The 15175-nt window shown below is 44.3% G+C and overlaps 1 protein-coding gene across 1 annotated transcript; it reads left to right on the top strand.

Annotated features, from left to right (window-relative positions):
* The first annotated feature begins 2271 nt into the window (after positions 1–2271).
* LOC148223546 (uncharacterized) lies at positions 2272–8281 on the top strand. The gene is made up of 5 exons (XM_088166053.1): positions 2272–2344; positions 3132–3194; positions 4014–4634; positions 6083–6184; positions 6260–8281. Exons 1-5 carry the CDS (start codon positions 2272–2274, stop codon positions 6613–6615), a joined length of 1215 nt encoding a protein of 404 aa, XP_088022179.1. The 3' UTR covers positions 6616–8281.
* Positions 8282–15175: the final 6894 nt, after the last annotated feature.

The raw sequence follows: 15175 nt of genomic DNA, 5'->3' as shown, positions 1-15175 counted from the left end.
GTTTTTCCCACCTCTCAGCCCTGCAGCAGGAAGAGAGAACAGAGAGCTTTCCCTTGCTTTTAAGCTAGCTTCTTGTTCATTAGCCAAGACAAAAAGTTTCCCAGGACTTCTTCCAGCTTTTCTCCAGTCCAAGACACCAGACCATCACCCAGGGTCCCCATGGCCACAGCCCAGAGGCCAGCTCTGGACTCGGGGAGACAGAGCCACACCCACAGAAGGACTCTGTGGATTTGCCATCTCTTCGAAACAGCAAGATGTTTTATTGTTTAATATTATTGCTTGTGAATACTTTGCTTTGTTAAATAAACAGTTTTTTCCCACTTTCTCCAAGGAAATCTTTCCGGAAGCAGCTGGGGGAGTGGCTAGCTGGAATTTGACTTTTCAGAGGACCTTTTGGACGTTTCCTCCCAAATTTGTCTCAAATGAAGACAAATATTTTGGTGCCCAACATGCAGCTCAAGAAAGTGGAAAAAAAAAAAACTTGTACTAATTGCATTTTGGTTTTACTTACTCTGTTTTGGGATAAAGCAGTCAGTAGCCATGCTGCTTGAATTTATAATGTATCTCTGGGTAGAGGCACTGATGTCTCTCTGGCCCCCAGGCTTGTTTGAGGTAATAATATCTTTCTGGTCCTTAGGCTTGTTTTCTTAACCACAGATAGCTCCAATTTTGTCCCTAAAATGTAGCTTTTACAGTAGAGGGGCATGAGTTAGAATTGCTATTTCTCTGGGCATGGTGATAATGATTTATAGGGAATTAACAAAGGTACTGGAGTCTGTTCAAAATATGTATGGTCTGTTGTTTCTCTGTCCTACCCCAGTTCCAGTAGCATGTATTAGGTGTTTGTTAGTAATTGCACCTAGTTTGTTAGGGGAGGAGTAGGGGACGAGGTTTTCCCAGCCTTTTGTGTCCTTCTTGTCCTTTAAATCTGTTATGTCACCTTTTGAGAATGTTCAGTCTCTCCTGGATGCCAAAGGTACCACCTTTCTGGTATTCCAGACAATCAGTCAGGATTTTCTGTAGCCCACAGCATTTCCAGCAATAGCCCCTGATTTTTTACATGCCTTTCCAGGTCTGGGCAATGATCCTCTGGAATATGGATCCAGCACGAGGAAAGGCTGTGTCAGCACAAGCTTAGTGGATCACTGCAGTAGCTCTTCTCCACTCACAGAATCAGTTTGGACAATGTCTTCTCCAAGTTTATTTTGCAGAGGTTCCCAAGGCACTCTGATAATGGATATCCCTATCAGGTGAGGAGTTCTCATTCTGTTTCACAGACTCACAAAACCAGTCAGGTGGGAAAGGACCCCAGGAGGTTTCTGATCCAAACTCCTACTCAAGGCAATATGGAATTTTTACTCAATATGGAGTTCAGACAAGGTCGCTCAGAGCTTTGTCAAGTGAGGCCTTAAAAACTTTGAAGGATAGAGACTTCATTACCTCTTTGGGCATCCCATTCTTGTGCTTTTTTTATCGTACTGGGGAGATATTATTTTCATTGCATATGGTGGGAATGGCACCTGGGCAGGAACTGATGGGCACAAGTTCCACCTGAAGGTGAGGCAGAACTTCAATCAGACTGCACAGAGAGGGGTGTGGAGTCTCCCTCACTGGGGATATTCCAGAACCATCCGGACGCAGTTCTGTGTGCTCTGGGCTGACGCTGCTGGAGCAGGCGGTAGCACCATGGCCATTCCATGGCCGAGCTGACCCTGCCAGGTGCCCAGCGGGGATGGAGCCCGCAGGAAGCAATTCCGCGTTCCCAGGGGTGCCGGTGCCCAAGGGCGAACCCCAGGCGAGCCCGGTGCTGAGGGGAGCGGCCCTGACCCCCGGGCAGGAGCTCCAGGGTGTGCCGGGAGGAGCCGGCGGCACTGCGGGGCGAAGCCAAGGCCCTGCGGAGCCCTCAGGGAGCGGGGCCCAGGGCTGGGAGAGGGCGGAGCGGGCCCCGCCAAGGAACCAGCGCCCAGGGCCGGCATTAAAGCGTGGCCGGGAAGGCTAGCACGGTGAGAGGGCCTCGTTGGTGCTTTCCAGGGAGGCTAAGCTTAGGAAGAGGCGCTTCATATCACGCTGGTCTGTGGATGAAGCTCAAGGCTCACCCAGGTCTTTGTGTAGAGCGGCCCTGGCTGTCCCGGCGGGCTCGGGGCCAGGGGCAGGTTTGCCGCTGCTAGGCCGGGCACTGCCGCGGTGTCTGTGCCAGTGCCCGCCCCTCCCTCCTGATCCCTTTCTGTCTACTGGGAAAGGCTCCACGCTCCTTGTCCTCTCCTCTCCTAGATGGAGCCTGCAATGGAGTCCACACTTTCCGTTTTCCAGAGCCCCGGGAGGAGTGATGCTGCAGGGTCTCCAGGTGAGATGTAAACTCGTGCTAGTTAAATCCCGCAGGGAAGCGTGGTGCCGGCATTCCATCCCCGGGATGCCAGGCCAGGCTAAAGACAAGGCTGCAGTGGCGTTCTGGGTTTCTTTCTGCTCCTTTCTCCAGCACTTTCTCTAAAATAAGACAGTTCAGTTCATTAGGAACGACAGCACAATTCCCTTTTCCAGGGTTTCTCGCAGGTGAGGAGGGTCTAAGGGAGTTGTGGAGCTGCATCCGAAGTGTGTGGGTGGGAACGAAGGGTTCTGTGGTTCCCTGGCACTGTCAAGGCTCTCGGGGAACCATCGGCCTCGTGGTTGTAGGGTGAGGAAGGAGTGCTCCTGCCAGAGAGAGCCTTCTTCATCCCTCTGGGAGAAAGCTCCCTCTTGGGTGTAATTCCTTAATGTAAGAGAGAAGACTCCCTCTCTCAGCAGGTTTGCTTATTTTATTACTGCTATTTAGATGTTGGTAGCCGTGTCCATGTAAACAGATCCTTTTGCCTTTTCGTGGCGATGTTATTTAAGAATTTTGTTCCTTTGTATCATAGAGGTAGGGCTGAAATTGCCCTGCAGAATTTTATCTTGAACGTAGATTTGGTTTTGTTAGTGGATTAAACAAACTTTATTGTGTTAAACGTGTGAGTACTATTTTAATGCTACATTACAGATGCTAATTGCTAAATCCTCTGCTTGAATTAATAGTAAACACCTGAAGTTGTTAAAAAAAATCAACTTTGGCTAAGTGTTTATTAGGTGATCCTTATAATTCTGTTAATGCTGAACAGCTGTAAATAAACGATCTATCCATCTGGATAAGAGACCTAGAGCTTACTGTGGGGTGTATGATGGTACATACACATTTGTGAAATAAATGGGTTGCATTCTTTAGGAAAGAAGAAGACATGTTTGAATGTGGTGAGTTTCTTCAGAATGCAACTTATTTAGCTTGTCATTGCAAGGAAAGTAAATGTTGAAAAAGCTATGAAAAGAGATCGTAACAGTTAATTGGGAATTAGCTGACTTTTTTTTAATCAAGAAAGAGCCCTTTGACTTCTGATGCATTATCCTTACAGTACTTACAACTGTTGTTGTGATAGAGAAAAAAACCTGGTGTGCTAACCTACAAAAGACATAATTTAACTATTTTTTGGTGAACATGAACTGGCACAAGTGAGAAACAACCTAAATCTGCCTGCTGGCCTTGCATAATGAAGGTTACGTGGGCTTTTTTTTCCCTGAAGGATCTCCACCCAAATGTCCAACTTTGAAGCAGTGTGTTAATGATAATTTAGCAGGCTGGAAAGCTTTTGAGTTAAGTGTGTGGGAGCAAATAGCTCAAAGTAGATATTTGGGATGGGTGAGATGCTTTAGAATGTTCCTTTCCTTCCCTTCATCTCGGCAGTCTTCCTTTTGCCATTCTCTGAAGGGAAGAAGTACAAGGACATGGGGAGAGGAAGGAAGAGAAGAGGAACATTTCTTACCTTTCTCTTATTCCCTTTGCCACTTTTCTCCTTCTTGTCTCAGTCTTCAGAATTTCCATTCCTCTTTGGGGAAAGGGAGTCTGGTGTAAGCTGAAGGTGTGCCTAAAAAATTGAGTTATTTTGCAAGGAGCAGCTTATCTGCCTTAGGGAAAGAGGAGTGTTAAGACGGGTCTCTTACTCCATCAGGGGACTGCGTTTTGAGGGATAATGAGGAGGAGAAAGGCTTCCCTGAAGACCTGAAACAAGAGGAGGTACCTCAGGTACGTGGAGCCCAGAGCCCAGAGAGGGAGGCAGCCTGTGATGATTCCCCTCATGAAAAAACAGACTCCAGGAAACTCATCCTCAGCGCTGATGGCCAGAAACTGCACTGTGAGGAGAAGCCCTTCAAGTGTCCAGAATGTGGGAAGGGTTTCAAGGGGCACTGCAGGCTCCTGACCCACCTGCAAATGCACACGAGAGAAAAGGTGTTCGTGTGTGAAGAATGTGGGAAGAGCTTTGGCAGGAAGGCCAGCCTGGTGGTTCACCAGAGAGTTCATACAGGGGAGAGACCCTACAAGTGCAAGGAATGTGAGAAAACCTTCAGCCATGCCTCGAGCCTCCTTGCTCACCACAAAACCCATCTGAAAAAGAAAACCTTTTCCTGCACCATATGCAGAAAGAACTTCAGTGGGAGCACAGCTCTGCTGCAGCATCAGAGAGTCCATACAGATGAGAAGCCAAATAGGCATTCAGAGCATGGAAGTAGCATCAGTGTGAGCTCAAACTTCATCAGACACCAACGTCTGAGAGCCAGTGAGCACACAGCAGGTAACTGAATGAAGTTGTGTTTATTTCAAGTTATGTAGAATCTCAGGGAATACATGAAATTTCCTGGTCTCTGTTTCTTCCTAAATAATTCTCCCTCTTTGCTCTGGATATGAGTCTTGGGGATTGGTTGATTTGGTTTTGTTACTTTTTTTTCCCCCCCATCTCTAATATAATGCATTTATCTCTGCCATCTGAGGAAGTTACTTGAAAAAGTTGAAATTGAAATTTAGGTGTTACCGTGAAGGTAATGGTAACACCTGATATGGTAAAGTCTTACCCTAGATTCCCCAAAGCTCTCAGATCCCACTAATAATAAAGATCTCACTAATTCCAGCCTCATGGTGTTGTTGCCTGGTGTCTAGCCTTAGATCTTCAGTGGTGCTCAGCCACCAAAATGCTAAGATTAGGGAAATGCAAGGAATTTTGACTTCCAAAGGCTGTAAACAGTGCCTTGGTCATTTCTAGCAGCTAATTTTTCTTATATGTGGATATTGAATCCTAGCTTGTTGTCTGCAGTGGAAAGTCTCTGGAATATTCTTAGCACAGTACAGGCTGTCAGACAAAGTAATTGTTTCAAGTAGGGAATTTTCTGGATTTTGCAATATTTTGTGTTCTAGTAATGACCTGAAACTCGGAGATAAAAACTGGCATTGTGGGGTGGTTTTCCCTGTTGTACCTTTACATGGGCAGTCCTTTTATTCTTGGTGAAAAATGTTTTAAGTTGATATCTTGGGTCTTGCCTAGACACCCATAGAATTGTTGTAGGTGTTGGCATGAGAAGCAGGTGTTTTGTGTGTGAGGTTTTTCTTTGGTTTCTGTGGTTGGTTTGTTTGGAGTTGTTTTACTTTTTTTTTTTTTCCCAGAAGAAACAAACAAAACCAAGAGCCTTTCACTTTAACAATAGGGAGTTATAATCAAGTTTGTGATAGAATGGCAAAACTGAATTAGTAATGTAGGGTTTGAGGCCTCTCGGTCTGTAGATGCAGAGAGGAACCCTAAGCATGGAACCTTACACTCCTAAACCTTGTCTTTTTTTCTTCATGGATTTTACAAGATGAAAGAGTTCATAATTCCTGAAGAAAAGCTTCATTTTTGCCCTGTCAGTTAGACACTGAGCAGTATCAGATTAGTCTAACACTGAATCCACTTCTAAAGAAAGTGTGCAAATACAAACATATTTTTACTAAATCTCAATTTCCCTTTTCCTGAACAGATCCCTTGCTTTCTTCTTTCCCTGTGCTGCCCCCACTCCCCCCAGCCCTCAAAAAAAGAAAATAATAAATAAAACCCTGTACCTGCCCGATCTTTGGTTTTAGTTGAGTTTGGACCACTGTGTGACTTGAATGAAGTTTGAATTTAAGATGTGGATGAGAGGAAGAGTTGTTACTAGGCTTCCATGTTTGGAATGCAGACCTTGCAGCTCTTGACTTGCAGGCTCTTCCTTTTAGATGCAAACCAACCTGAATTTACATCTCTGCATCAGAAAGAGGAGCGACAGTGTGGTGCAGAGGAAAGTGAGATGGATCACTGCTATCTTGTTTCTGAAGAATGTAAGTAGAAAATTACTTCTAAACTGCCTCGTGTTTTTACATAGCAGGCAATAACATTCACTTCCCTTTGTACAGTGAAGAAAATGAGGGAAAATATGGATATGCTTCTCCTGAATCAGCAAAGTCAGCTGCGGGTGCTTCAGGAAATTCAGAAGCAACTGAATATTCTGCTTCCAGGCAATGCTCTCCTGAATTCCAATGTTTATAGCTTAGGACTCCTGCTAGCACAGCAGGTGGCTGCTGCAGCATCCATTTCTTGCCCCCTTCTTAATCCCAGCAGTCTCCTCTCCTGTGAAGGTGCCAGTGCCTTATCCCTTTCATCTGCCTCTGGAGCTCTGCCTGCACCTCAGCTCCCAACCTCTCAAGATCCTGTGGCTTCTGCAGCTTGCTCAGCGTTGTGCTGTGAACGTGTCCAGGGTAAACGTGTGTGACTGTTTTGTCACTCGGGGCAGGGGACCTCTGGGCTGTGGTGGTGCAGTTGTTGTACCTGTGAAGGTGCTGACTGTACACTCAGATGCAGCAGTTGATCAAATCCCTGCCCTGTAGCCTGCAGGGATTTTGGCCAGGAATGACTTTGCTGAGGGGTGCAGTGAAGTGCCACATTAATATACAAGATAATGAATCAAACTTGAGTGTATTTTTACCTGATACATCTTCCAGCATGAGCTTGGTCAATTGTACCTCTCCTAATGAGTTGAAACTAATGATCAAGTCCTCAGGGATGATATAAGTATCTCCTGTTAAGTTTGATTTATATAGAGGGAAGCAAGATGCTTATGTAGAGATGTTCAGTTTAACAGCACCCCTATCCCCAGAATCTGTTTGCAAAAGCTTCCTTCCTTTAGGAAGTCTTTAAATTAGGTATCCTTGACTTTACTGATTCTCAGGCCAGCAGCACTGCTCAAAATAGAAAAAAATACTTTCTGCTTTTTGTTTAAAACAAACAGCCCCCCCACCTCTCCCCAAAAAACCAACTGAAAACTCGAACCAAAAAACCCTCAACAAAATACCACCTTTCAGGTCTACCTTGCTTACCAAGAGTTCATGAGGAAAAGCCAAATTGGTTTATAGGGCATTTGTTCTTTTGTTCAAAGGTGAACTCAGGTGAGCCTAAGTTTACTTTGTCATACCCTATTTGGATTGTTATATGGTTTTGGCTGTTATGTATTAATTAGGGGTAGGAGTGGGGTGAATAATGAACACTGAGAGGCTCAGGTGCATAATCTTGTGAAAACAGCAGAGGAAATAATTTTTTCCTTTCCAGTTTTTCCCTGTAGAACTCTGATATTTCAGACATTAACATATCTTAAAACTCTGACATTCCACCCTCTGTCAGGGTTGGAAAGTGCAGAGTTTTAAGACATGTTGGTCTGATCTACCTTGTTCCATCAGTGACAGACTTGGGGTAGTCTCAGGACCTTTAAGCTTCAAAAGTGCAGAAAATGCTCCTTTACCTTTGAACTGGGATAAAGAAACTTTGAGGCTTGTACCTTTGCCAAAAAGTCTTTCTCTTGAACTGATGCTGTGCTCGTGCATGGTTGATTTTGTGGTTTGTAGTTGTTTTTTCTTTTATGTTACCTTGTTAAAAGGATGCACTCCTAGTAATTAATAAAATAAAGTTTAGACTTTAGAGATGGGAAACACTGATTCTTTTAACAAGTCTTCTTACTGTTGACAGAATGTCACATTCTGTCTCAAAACTAAAACTGTGGGGCCAAGTATGTCACTTCTGCTGTGTGACTACAGACTGAAAATCCCACAGTCTTGTCTACTGTGTGGGATTTTGGATTAGTTTTAACTCATCAGGATATTAATTTAAGCCAAATTAGGAGGACATCCCTTGAGTGATCTTGTGCTGGTATCTCTGAGGTGTAATTTCCATCAGCTGAGCATTTCAGAATCCTGTGCCTCCAGGCTTCAGAGCTTCAGTAAGAGTTGCTACTGTTCCATGGAAACTCAGGGGTACTGTTCATAATTTTTGATGTTTAATGTCATTCTGCATAAGGCAGAATCCCCTTGTGAAATCAATGGTTGAATGTTTGTATTTCTGTTGGGTTTATGGTGTTCATTATTAAAATGTTCCATTCCTGTTAGAAACGAATCATTGGTGAGTTTTTGTCCTTCCTAAAATATTATGTAGAGGTTGCCCCTGGGAGTCCAAGACGAGCCAGAGCTGTTGGTCCTGGCAGCTTTTGTCTGGATTTTCCCTTTCTCTGCTGATCACAAATCTGGAGGTGTCCTGGCTCCATTTTCTTCACCTCGAATAACAATAATAACAACAAGAGAATGGTACAAGTAGAAGAAATAATGATCTGAAAATACAGGAAATTGAAGGCAATTTTTTGAGTAGCAGCTGGAGTTCCAGATCTGTAAAACTGGCACTAATGTGCCCAATTTTGCTTTTAACCTGTCAGTCTTCAGAAGGATTTTCTTTCCATCAGAGAAAAATAAAATAACTCATGAAGTTGTTACTACGATGACAGCAGGAGAGAATTTTGAAAAAGTTGGCTGATTAAAGTGCATCTGAAGAAATTATGCACTCAGGAAGGTAATTGAGGTGTTTTTGTTGTGAGTGGAAGTTTCTGAAGCTGTTAGCTGTGTGGAGGTCAACAGGTAGAAAAATAAAAAAAGAATTAACATATAACCCCATATTACACCTTAATCACACAATTTATTATGGCAAGATAATTCTGGAAAAAGAGACAGCCAATGTGAAATATTAATCCTGGATGACATTTAGGAGGTCTTAATGTGGATCTGTGAATTTAAAGATTGATGTTGCTGGTGGCCCAGCAGTCTTTAAAGGATTTTAGCCTTGTTAATCTGGATTGCATCCTAATTTTTTAATCATGTGAGACAAGGATAATTATTTCAGCTGAGTTACATCACATCACATTTGTATGTGGTTGCATATAAGACATTAATTAATTATATTATAAAAGTTACAGAGGTCTTCAGCCCAAAATTTTTAAGGCTAAAAATGATCATTCATTAGTGATGATGGGAAAGACACCACTGTGCATCAGTTACCTTTTGGGATTTTCTGGTACTCTGCAGGAAAAAAAAGACAAGTTTTGCCTCAATCCACAGCTGTTGAAAGGAGTTAGGTTCTCAGCACACCCAAAAACGAGATTAAAACACAAATGAGATTAAATGTTGAAATCCAAAGTCATCATTCACCTTTATTTTTCTTTATGAAAGAGAGAAAACAGAAAAGTAGAAAATGCCAAGGATAAATAAGCATGTTATCCACTTAACTAGGCTAATTCCAGCATTTAAAAACACAAATCCAATGACAATTGCAATTCCAACTCATGCTAACCATTTTTTCTGTCCTAAAGCCCTAAAGGCTCTAGCAGGGTTGTAACCCATGATCAAACTAGTCTTGTGGTTGCATAGACTGAAATAATTCTCCAGCTTGATCAGTTACTTCTTTTGTCTTAGCTTGTGCCTCCTCAGTTGAGGATAAGGCACTGTGGATGGTAATGTGACACTGAGTTCCAGATAAATTCAACACATTCCCAGATATATTCCCATTTCAGTTTAGACATTTCAGTAGCTGTATGTGGGGATGTTTTGTAGTAATTTGAGATGAAACATCTTCCAAACCCTCATTCAGTTCTATCAAGAAGTAGTCGTGGAACAAGCACTTCGTTAAGCTGGCTGTGCAGGGATTCCAGCTCAGAGTGGATATGTTGTTCCTTTATATAGCCTTGGTTCTAATTCATCATCCCTCTCTCTTGTTAGTCTCTCTGAAAAATTGAGCCAAATCATAAAACTTGAAACAACAGCAAGGGGAGGAGCTGTGCATTTGCCCTTCACTTACACAGAGCTTAAACAGAGAACAGAGACAAGGCTGTGTTGCAACTTGTCTTCCCTGATGAAGATCCCATGGCAGGATCTAGATGATCTTTGAGGTCCCTTCCAAGCCAGGCCAAAGTGGTTGCATTTCCATCTCAGCAGAGCTATTTGGAATGTGCAGGTGGTCCAAGATCTCAATGGTCTGGTCACCAGAGGATAACAAATGCATCAGCTCGAGTATTACATACAGTTCTTTCTTTCCTTAACAAGCAGGAGTTATAGACAAAATAACTTTTTCCTCTCAAAATCAGTAGTTCAGTCTAATTTTAGCAGCAGTATGGGAAAAACCCAGCAGGTGGGGATCTACAACTGTGTTTTATTTATACCACAGCAGCTTAGGGACCTTGAACTGGGCAGAGACAGCTGTACTTAGATATTGTGCAAATACAAAGTGAAATGGTGTTTCCTGTCACAAACAACTTTCAGTCTAGAGCAGTATTAATGCAATTCCCTCAAATGGGAAGCACTTTTATAGAGAATGAACTCTAGTGTGATTTACTGCATGGGTTTTGCCTTTTTGTAATTGAATATGACCCAAATTTCAGCTTTCCAAAATCTCCAGGACAAAAAGAGAGCCCACCACATTTCCAAGGAAACTAAGGAATTGCACAAAGCACGGTCACAGACTATAGCTGTTGGAATGAATGCTTCCTGGAAGCACTTGAAAAATTGTGATGAACAAACAATTGGAAAAGCATCAAAGGGGGTCTTAAGACTAGGATTAAAGACATGGATTTTCCATGTTTATTTTTACTCCATGCATTTTGGTTTGGGTAGTATATTGTAGATGCATTTATACTGTAGCAGGTTCCCTGGTTTTGAGGATTTTCTTGTTTTTCAAGGAAGGATAATGAAGTGAATTTTTCAGAGGTAGAGGATTTAATTTTCTGTGATTGTAGACCACACTTACAGGAATGGAGAATCTATCATGGGAGGCACAGACTCAGGGAAAGGCTTCAAAAGCCATGGTGAGTATCAGCACAACATAAGCTCCAATGGTGATGCTGGGATGCTCACAGGAGTCAAATCCAGGGAATGCTGCACAAACCCAAAGAGACTCAAAATATTCACCCTGTATTTATCACTCAGGAAAATTTGTACAGCAGTGGTAGATTAGCTCCTGGGTTTGAAGAAAGAACTAAACCCAAGAAGTTCCTTGACATATATGAAAGCAAGAAATCAAACTATCACAGGCATCCTCTGTGCCCACCCTCCTTTGGAAAGCCCCATGTCACTTAATGTGCTGGTACCCCCCTAAATTCTATGGAAATCTTAATAAATACTGTGGGTATTTTGCATGGTACAGCTGATATAGGAATTAAATCCACTTGCAGAGGCTTTAAATCAATAGCACTTAATTAGTTTAAATAAGTAGACACAATCATAAATAGCCCTTCCTCAAGAAGTCTAGTCAATAAAGTTTGATTTAGCAGAAATTGGATAAGAACAGCAGATAGCAGATAACTTGGGTTCAGGGACTAATTATACTCAGAAGCAGAGATTTTCCATTTTAAATTGAAGCCATTTAAATGGCATCAGAGGTATGAAAGAGTAACAATTTCATCTTTAACCCGTGTAGGAACAGTTAGGTTGAAAGGACTGATTTAATATACTCCAAATCTGCCATCACTTGGTACTCAAGGAAACTGCATTGCACTCAAATGCAGGCAGACATCTCTCACAGTCTTGCCGGGGCTGGCTGGCAGAATAATACCCACTGAAGCCAAGGGGTAAGTCCAAAATACCCCACCTGAAAACCCAGAGGGTTCTTAAAACATTGGCAAATTCTGAAAAGACAGGTAAGATTTACCCTGTGCTGTACCTGAAGGGAGCCTGCATGAAAGATGGAGAGGAAACTATTAATATTGAAAGGCCACAATAAGGTGACCCCGGAGCTTTCTCTTTCTTCTGGGGGTGGAATGAAGAAATGTGAGGGAGGAATCAGAGACAGTTGTGATACAAAGAGATGCTGGGGCGTGCCAGGTGAAGAGAACAACTGAGACAACAGGAGAATGTGGGAGTGCAAGGGAGCCTGTGGAGCCTGTGCTGGGCACTGCTGGGGCCACACCTCAAATCCTGTGTCCAGTTCTGAGACCTTTGCTATGAGATGGACACCGAGGGGCTGGAGCGTGTCCAGGGAAGGGAACGGAGCTGGGGAAGGGGCTGGAGCAGCAGGAGGGGCTGAGGGAGCTGGGAAAGGGGCTCAGCCTGGAGAAAAGGAGGCTCAGGGGGAACCTTCTGGCTCTGCACAACTCCTGACAGGAGGGGACAGCTGGGACGGTCAGGATCTGCTCCCAGGGAACAGGGACAGGACAGGAGGAAACAGCCTCAAGCTGTGCCAGGAGAGGTTGAGGTTGGACATCTGGAAGAATTTCTTCTCTGGAAGGGTGATTAGGCACTGGAAGGGGCTGCTCATGGAAGAGCTGGAGTCAGCTGGAGGTGTTTAAGGAAAGCCTGGTCTCCAGTGGGATGGCCTGGGGACAGCAGAGCTCTGTGGAGACTTTCTCATGAAGGCAGCTTCTCCTCCAGGCTGTGACAGGGATGAGTCCCTTCTGTGTCCCGGAGACTCAGTCCCAGAAGGCTTGGGAGGAGCAGGGACGATGCAGTGCAGCAGCCAGCCAAGGGTGGGACCTGCTTGAGTGACAGCTCTGCCCTCCCCCATTCGGGGCAGAAACCTTCCAAGTGCTGCCACTGTGGGCAGGGCTTCAGTCACAGCCACTCCTTATGGCACACCAGCTGGGCACCGGTGCTGGCAGCATCCCTGGGTGTCCTCTGGGCGTGATCCGAGGTGCAGCTCCTGGTGCAGGCCTGAGGTACAAGGCGAGGGGACAATTGTGTGGCCACACCAGGTCCCCTGGATTCCAGACTGCTGGACATAGTGATTCCTTTGGCCCACACTGCACTTTTCAGTCACCTCCTCCCAGCACACCCCAGGCATGGACTAGAATTGTGCAGGGAGTTCCAGAGGTAGTTGTGCACCCCAAAGCTCAGTCATCCTCTTTCCCCCGTACTAGAATCTGATGCCATTTGCCACGTGGCCAAGGTGCAGGTGTTCTCTCACCCTGCCTGGTGACAGGTGTCTGTCCCTTCACATCAACCCTCCGGACATTTATTTTCCTTTCTCCATGTTTTGTGAAGTGCTGGTATACTTAGCAATGCACTAAAATTAAAAGGATTGGCATGGATTTATTTCTAAGATCTTTATTAATTTATTTTGCAATTTAAGTGGCTTTAGGGGTCACAGCTGTTGTCTAGTATCTAGGATGGGATTGCTCACCAGTCTAAGCACGTAACTGGAGTTCCTTTCCACAGTCACTGTTAGTTTTGCCTGTTCAGTGTCACTTGGCTGAAGTAATTAATTTTCCCTGGCCTGTCTGCCCTTTACTTTTTGTGGTCATGTAGCTGGAGAGGAGAATCTGGGTACCAACCTTTCCTTTGCTGTTGCAGAAATTGCAGGGTTTGCTCCTTTCTGGGATTTAATCACTTTGTGGGCAGCATGAATTCATGAGACAAATTCAGAAGGTATTGGAGGCATGCAAAAAGGAAAGAACCAGAAGGCTCACTTTGATAGCAGCCACCTCGCTGGCTTCTCTAGCAGCCAGCCCCTTCCTCAAGACAGTGGGAGACTACTGGAAAAAGCAAATTAGTTACTCTAATTCCAGCAGAGCATCCCTAGCGTGCTTCATCCTAGACCTGTGGTCACCAGCTGGTGCCCAAATGCTCCTGCCAGCTGTGGGATGTAGAATACTGTAAATTTCTGTTGTGCTAACAGTGCTTATATCCTGCAGTGAGACTGTGGCACTTTAGAAATACCTGAGAGACAGAAATGCATGAATGATTTCTCTGAAATAAAATCTGTCACCCTGGAGGTGTTATCCTGACTCTCTCTCTCTCCCCTCCCTTCTTTTTATCATTTCCTTCCCTCGCTTCCCTTTCTTTCCTTCTTTCTCTCCAGAGTGAGTTCCCATCAATTTCTCAGCCCAAAGAATCTGGAGTTGAGGGACATTCTTAGAACTGGTCTTAATTTTCTCACATTTCTGAAAGAATCTGAAAAGCCAGAGGAGGGCACTCAGTGGTCACCATTCCTTTATGAAGGAAAGTGGTTTGTCTTTTTTTCTCTGCAGTGACACACCATCCTGCTGGTAGAAGAACCTGTTTCTGAGGAGGTTGTTTTCTCATTGCCACCTGGGTTATACGGGATCTAGTTTTCCAGTCTGCTGCTGGGAAAAAAAATGCATGTAATAGTGATGACTGAAATACAGCTTTTTACACTCTCTGTTTCATTGTGACTGGAAAAACAGATTTTTGTTGATCTTGGACAAGAGATGTGTTTTGTGTAATTTTTTAGAAGTATTTTATGCCTATTCTCTAAAACATTTTTTGAGACGTATCAAATGAAAGTGTCCCTGCATGCACAGACTTTCCTTTCAGGCTCTGTTTCATGTTCACCTTAGCAACACTGGTCTGAATAGCCAGAGACACATCAGCAGGAGCCCCCATCTCTGGAAAAAAAAAAAAAAAAGGAAATACAGGAAATTTCAGGAGATTGAGCAAAAGGAGGCCAGAAGAGGCAACAGACTCAAAGTTAAGGTGTCCCAAAGCATTTTGCCATTGCAGCAGTGAATGACTCAACCAGGCCACCACGTGGGGGAAAGGGAGAGTGGAAGGGATTGAAATGGGATGAACAACTAGGAAGGAAGACTGAGGGAGGGTTAGACTTCCTGAAGCTGCTGGGAAGATGTAATTTGGGGTGATAGCAGCTGCATGGGAGAATGGTCACCACTTTCCAGATCCTCCCATTGATCCCTCATACCTGGACTTGCTTCTTTTTGCTTTCCAGAGCTCTTGCATTGCCCTGCTGCTCATGTGTTGCCTTGGGCCATTTTCTGCTCTGTCTCTCCCTCCAGCTGACCTTCCCCACAAAGCTGCTGAACTCTGCCTGACTGGCTGAGCTGTTTGTGCCTTCCCATCTTCAAGCACAACCACAGAGAAGACTTCTCTGTTCTGTCAGTGTTTCCCCTAACAAAAGGGCAGCCTCACCTTGCTTACCCCAGAGCACCTCCAAGCACACAGGATGTGCCCCTGCTTTTACAGATGGCAGAGCTTTTGACAGGCCTGTGTGTGTCCTTC

The sequence above is a fragment of the Sturnus vulgaris genome, chromosome 5 (genome assembly GCF_052056855.1).
Source record: "Sturnus vulgaris isolate bStuVul1 chromosome 5, bStuVul1.hap1, whole genome shotgun sequence".
Taxonomy (NCBI): Eukaryota; Metazoa; Chordata; class Aves; order Passeriformes; family Sturnidae; genus Sturnus; species Sturnus vulgaris.
Note: the sequence above shows the minus strand (reverse complement) of the source record. Positions and strands in the feature narration are given on the sequence as shown.

Bases quoted from the DNA above. Each gene is read 5' to 3' on its own strand.
- LOC148223546 (XM_088166053.1), top strand. From the start codon at position 2,272: ATGGAGCCTGCAATGGAGTCCACACTTTCCGTTTTCCAGAGCCCCGGG. The intron at 2,345-3,131 runs GTGAGATGTAAA...AATGCTGAACAG, and splicing joins TGATGCTGCAGGGTCTCCAG to CTGTAAATAAACGATCTATC. The intron at 6,185-6,259 runs GTAAGTAGAAAA...CCCTTTGTACAG, and splicing joins CTATCTTGTTTCTGAAGAAT to TGAAGAAAATGAGGGAAAAT.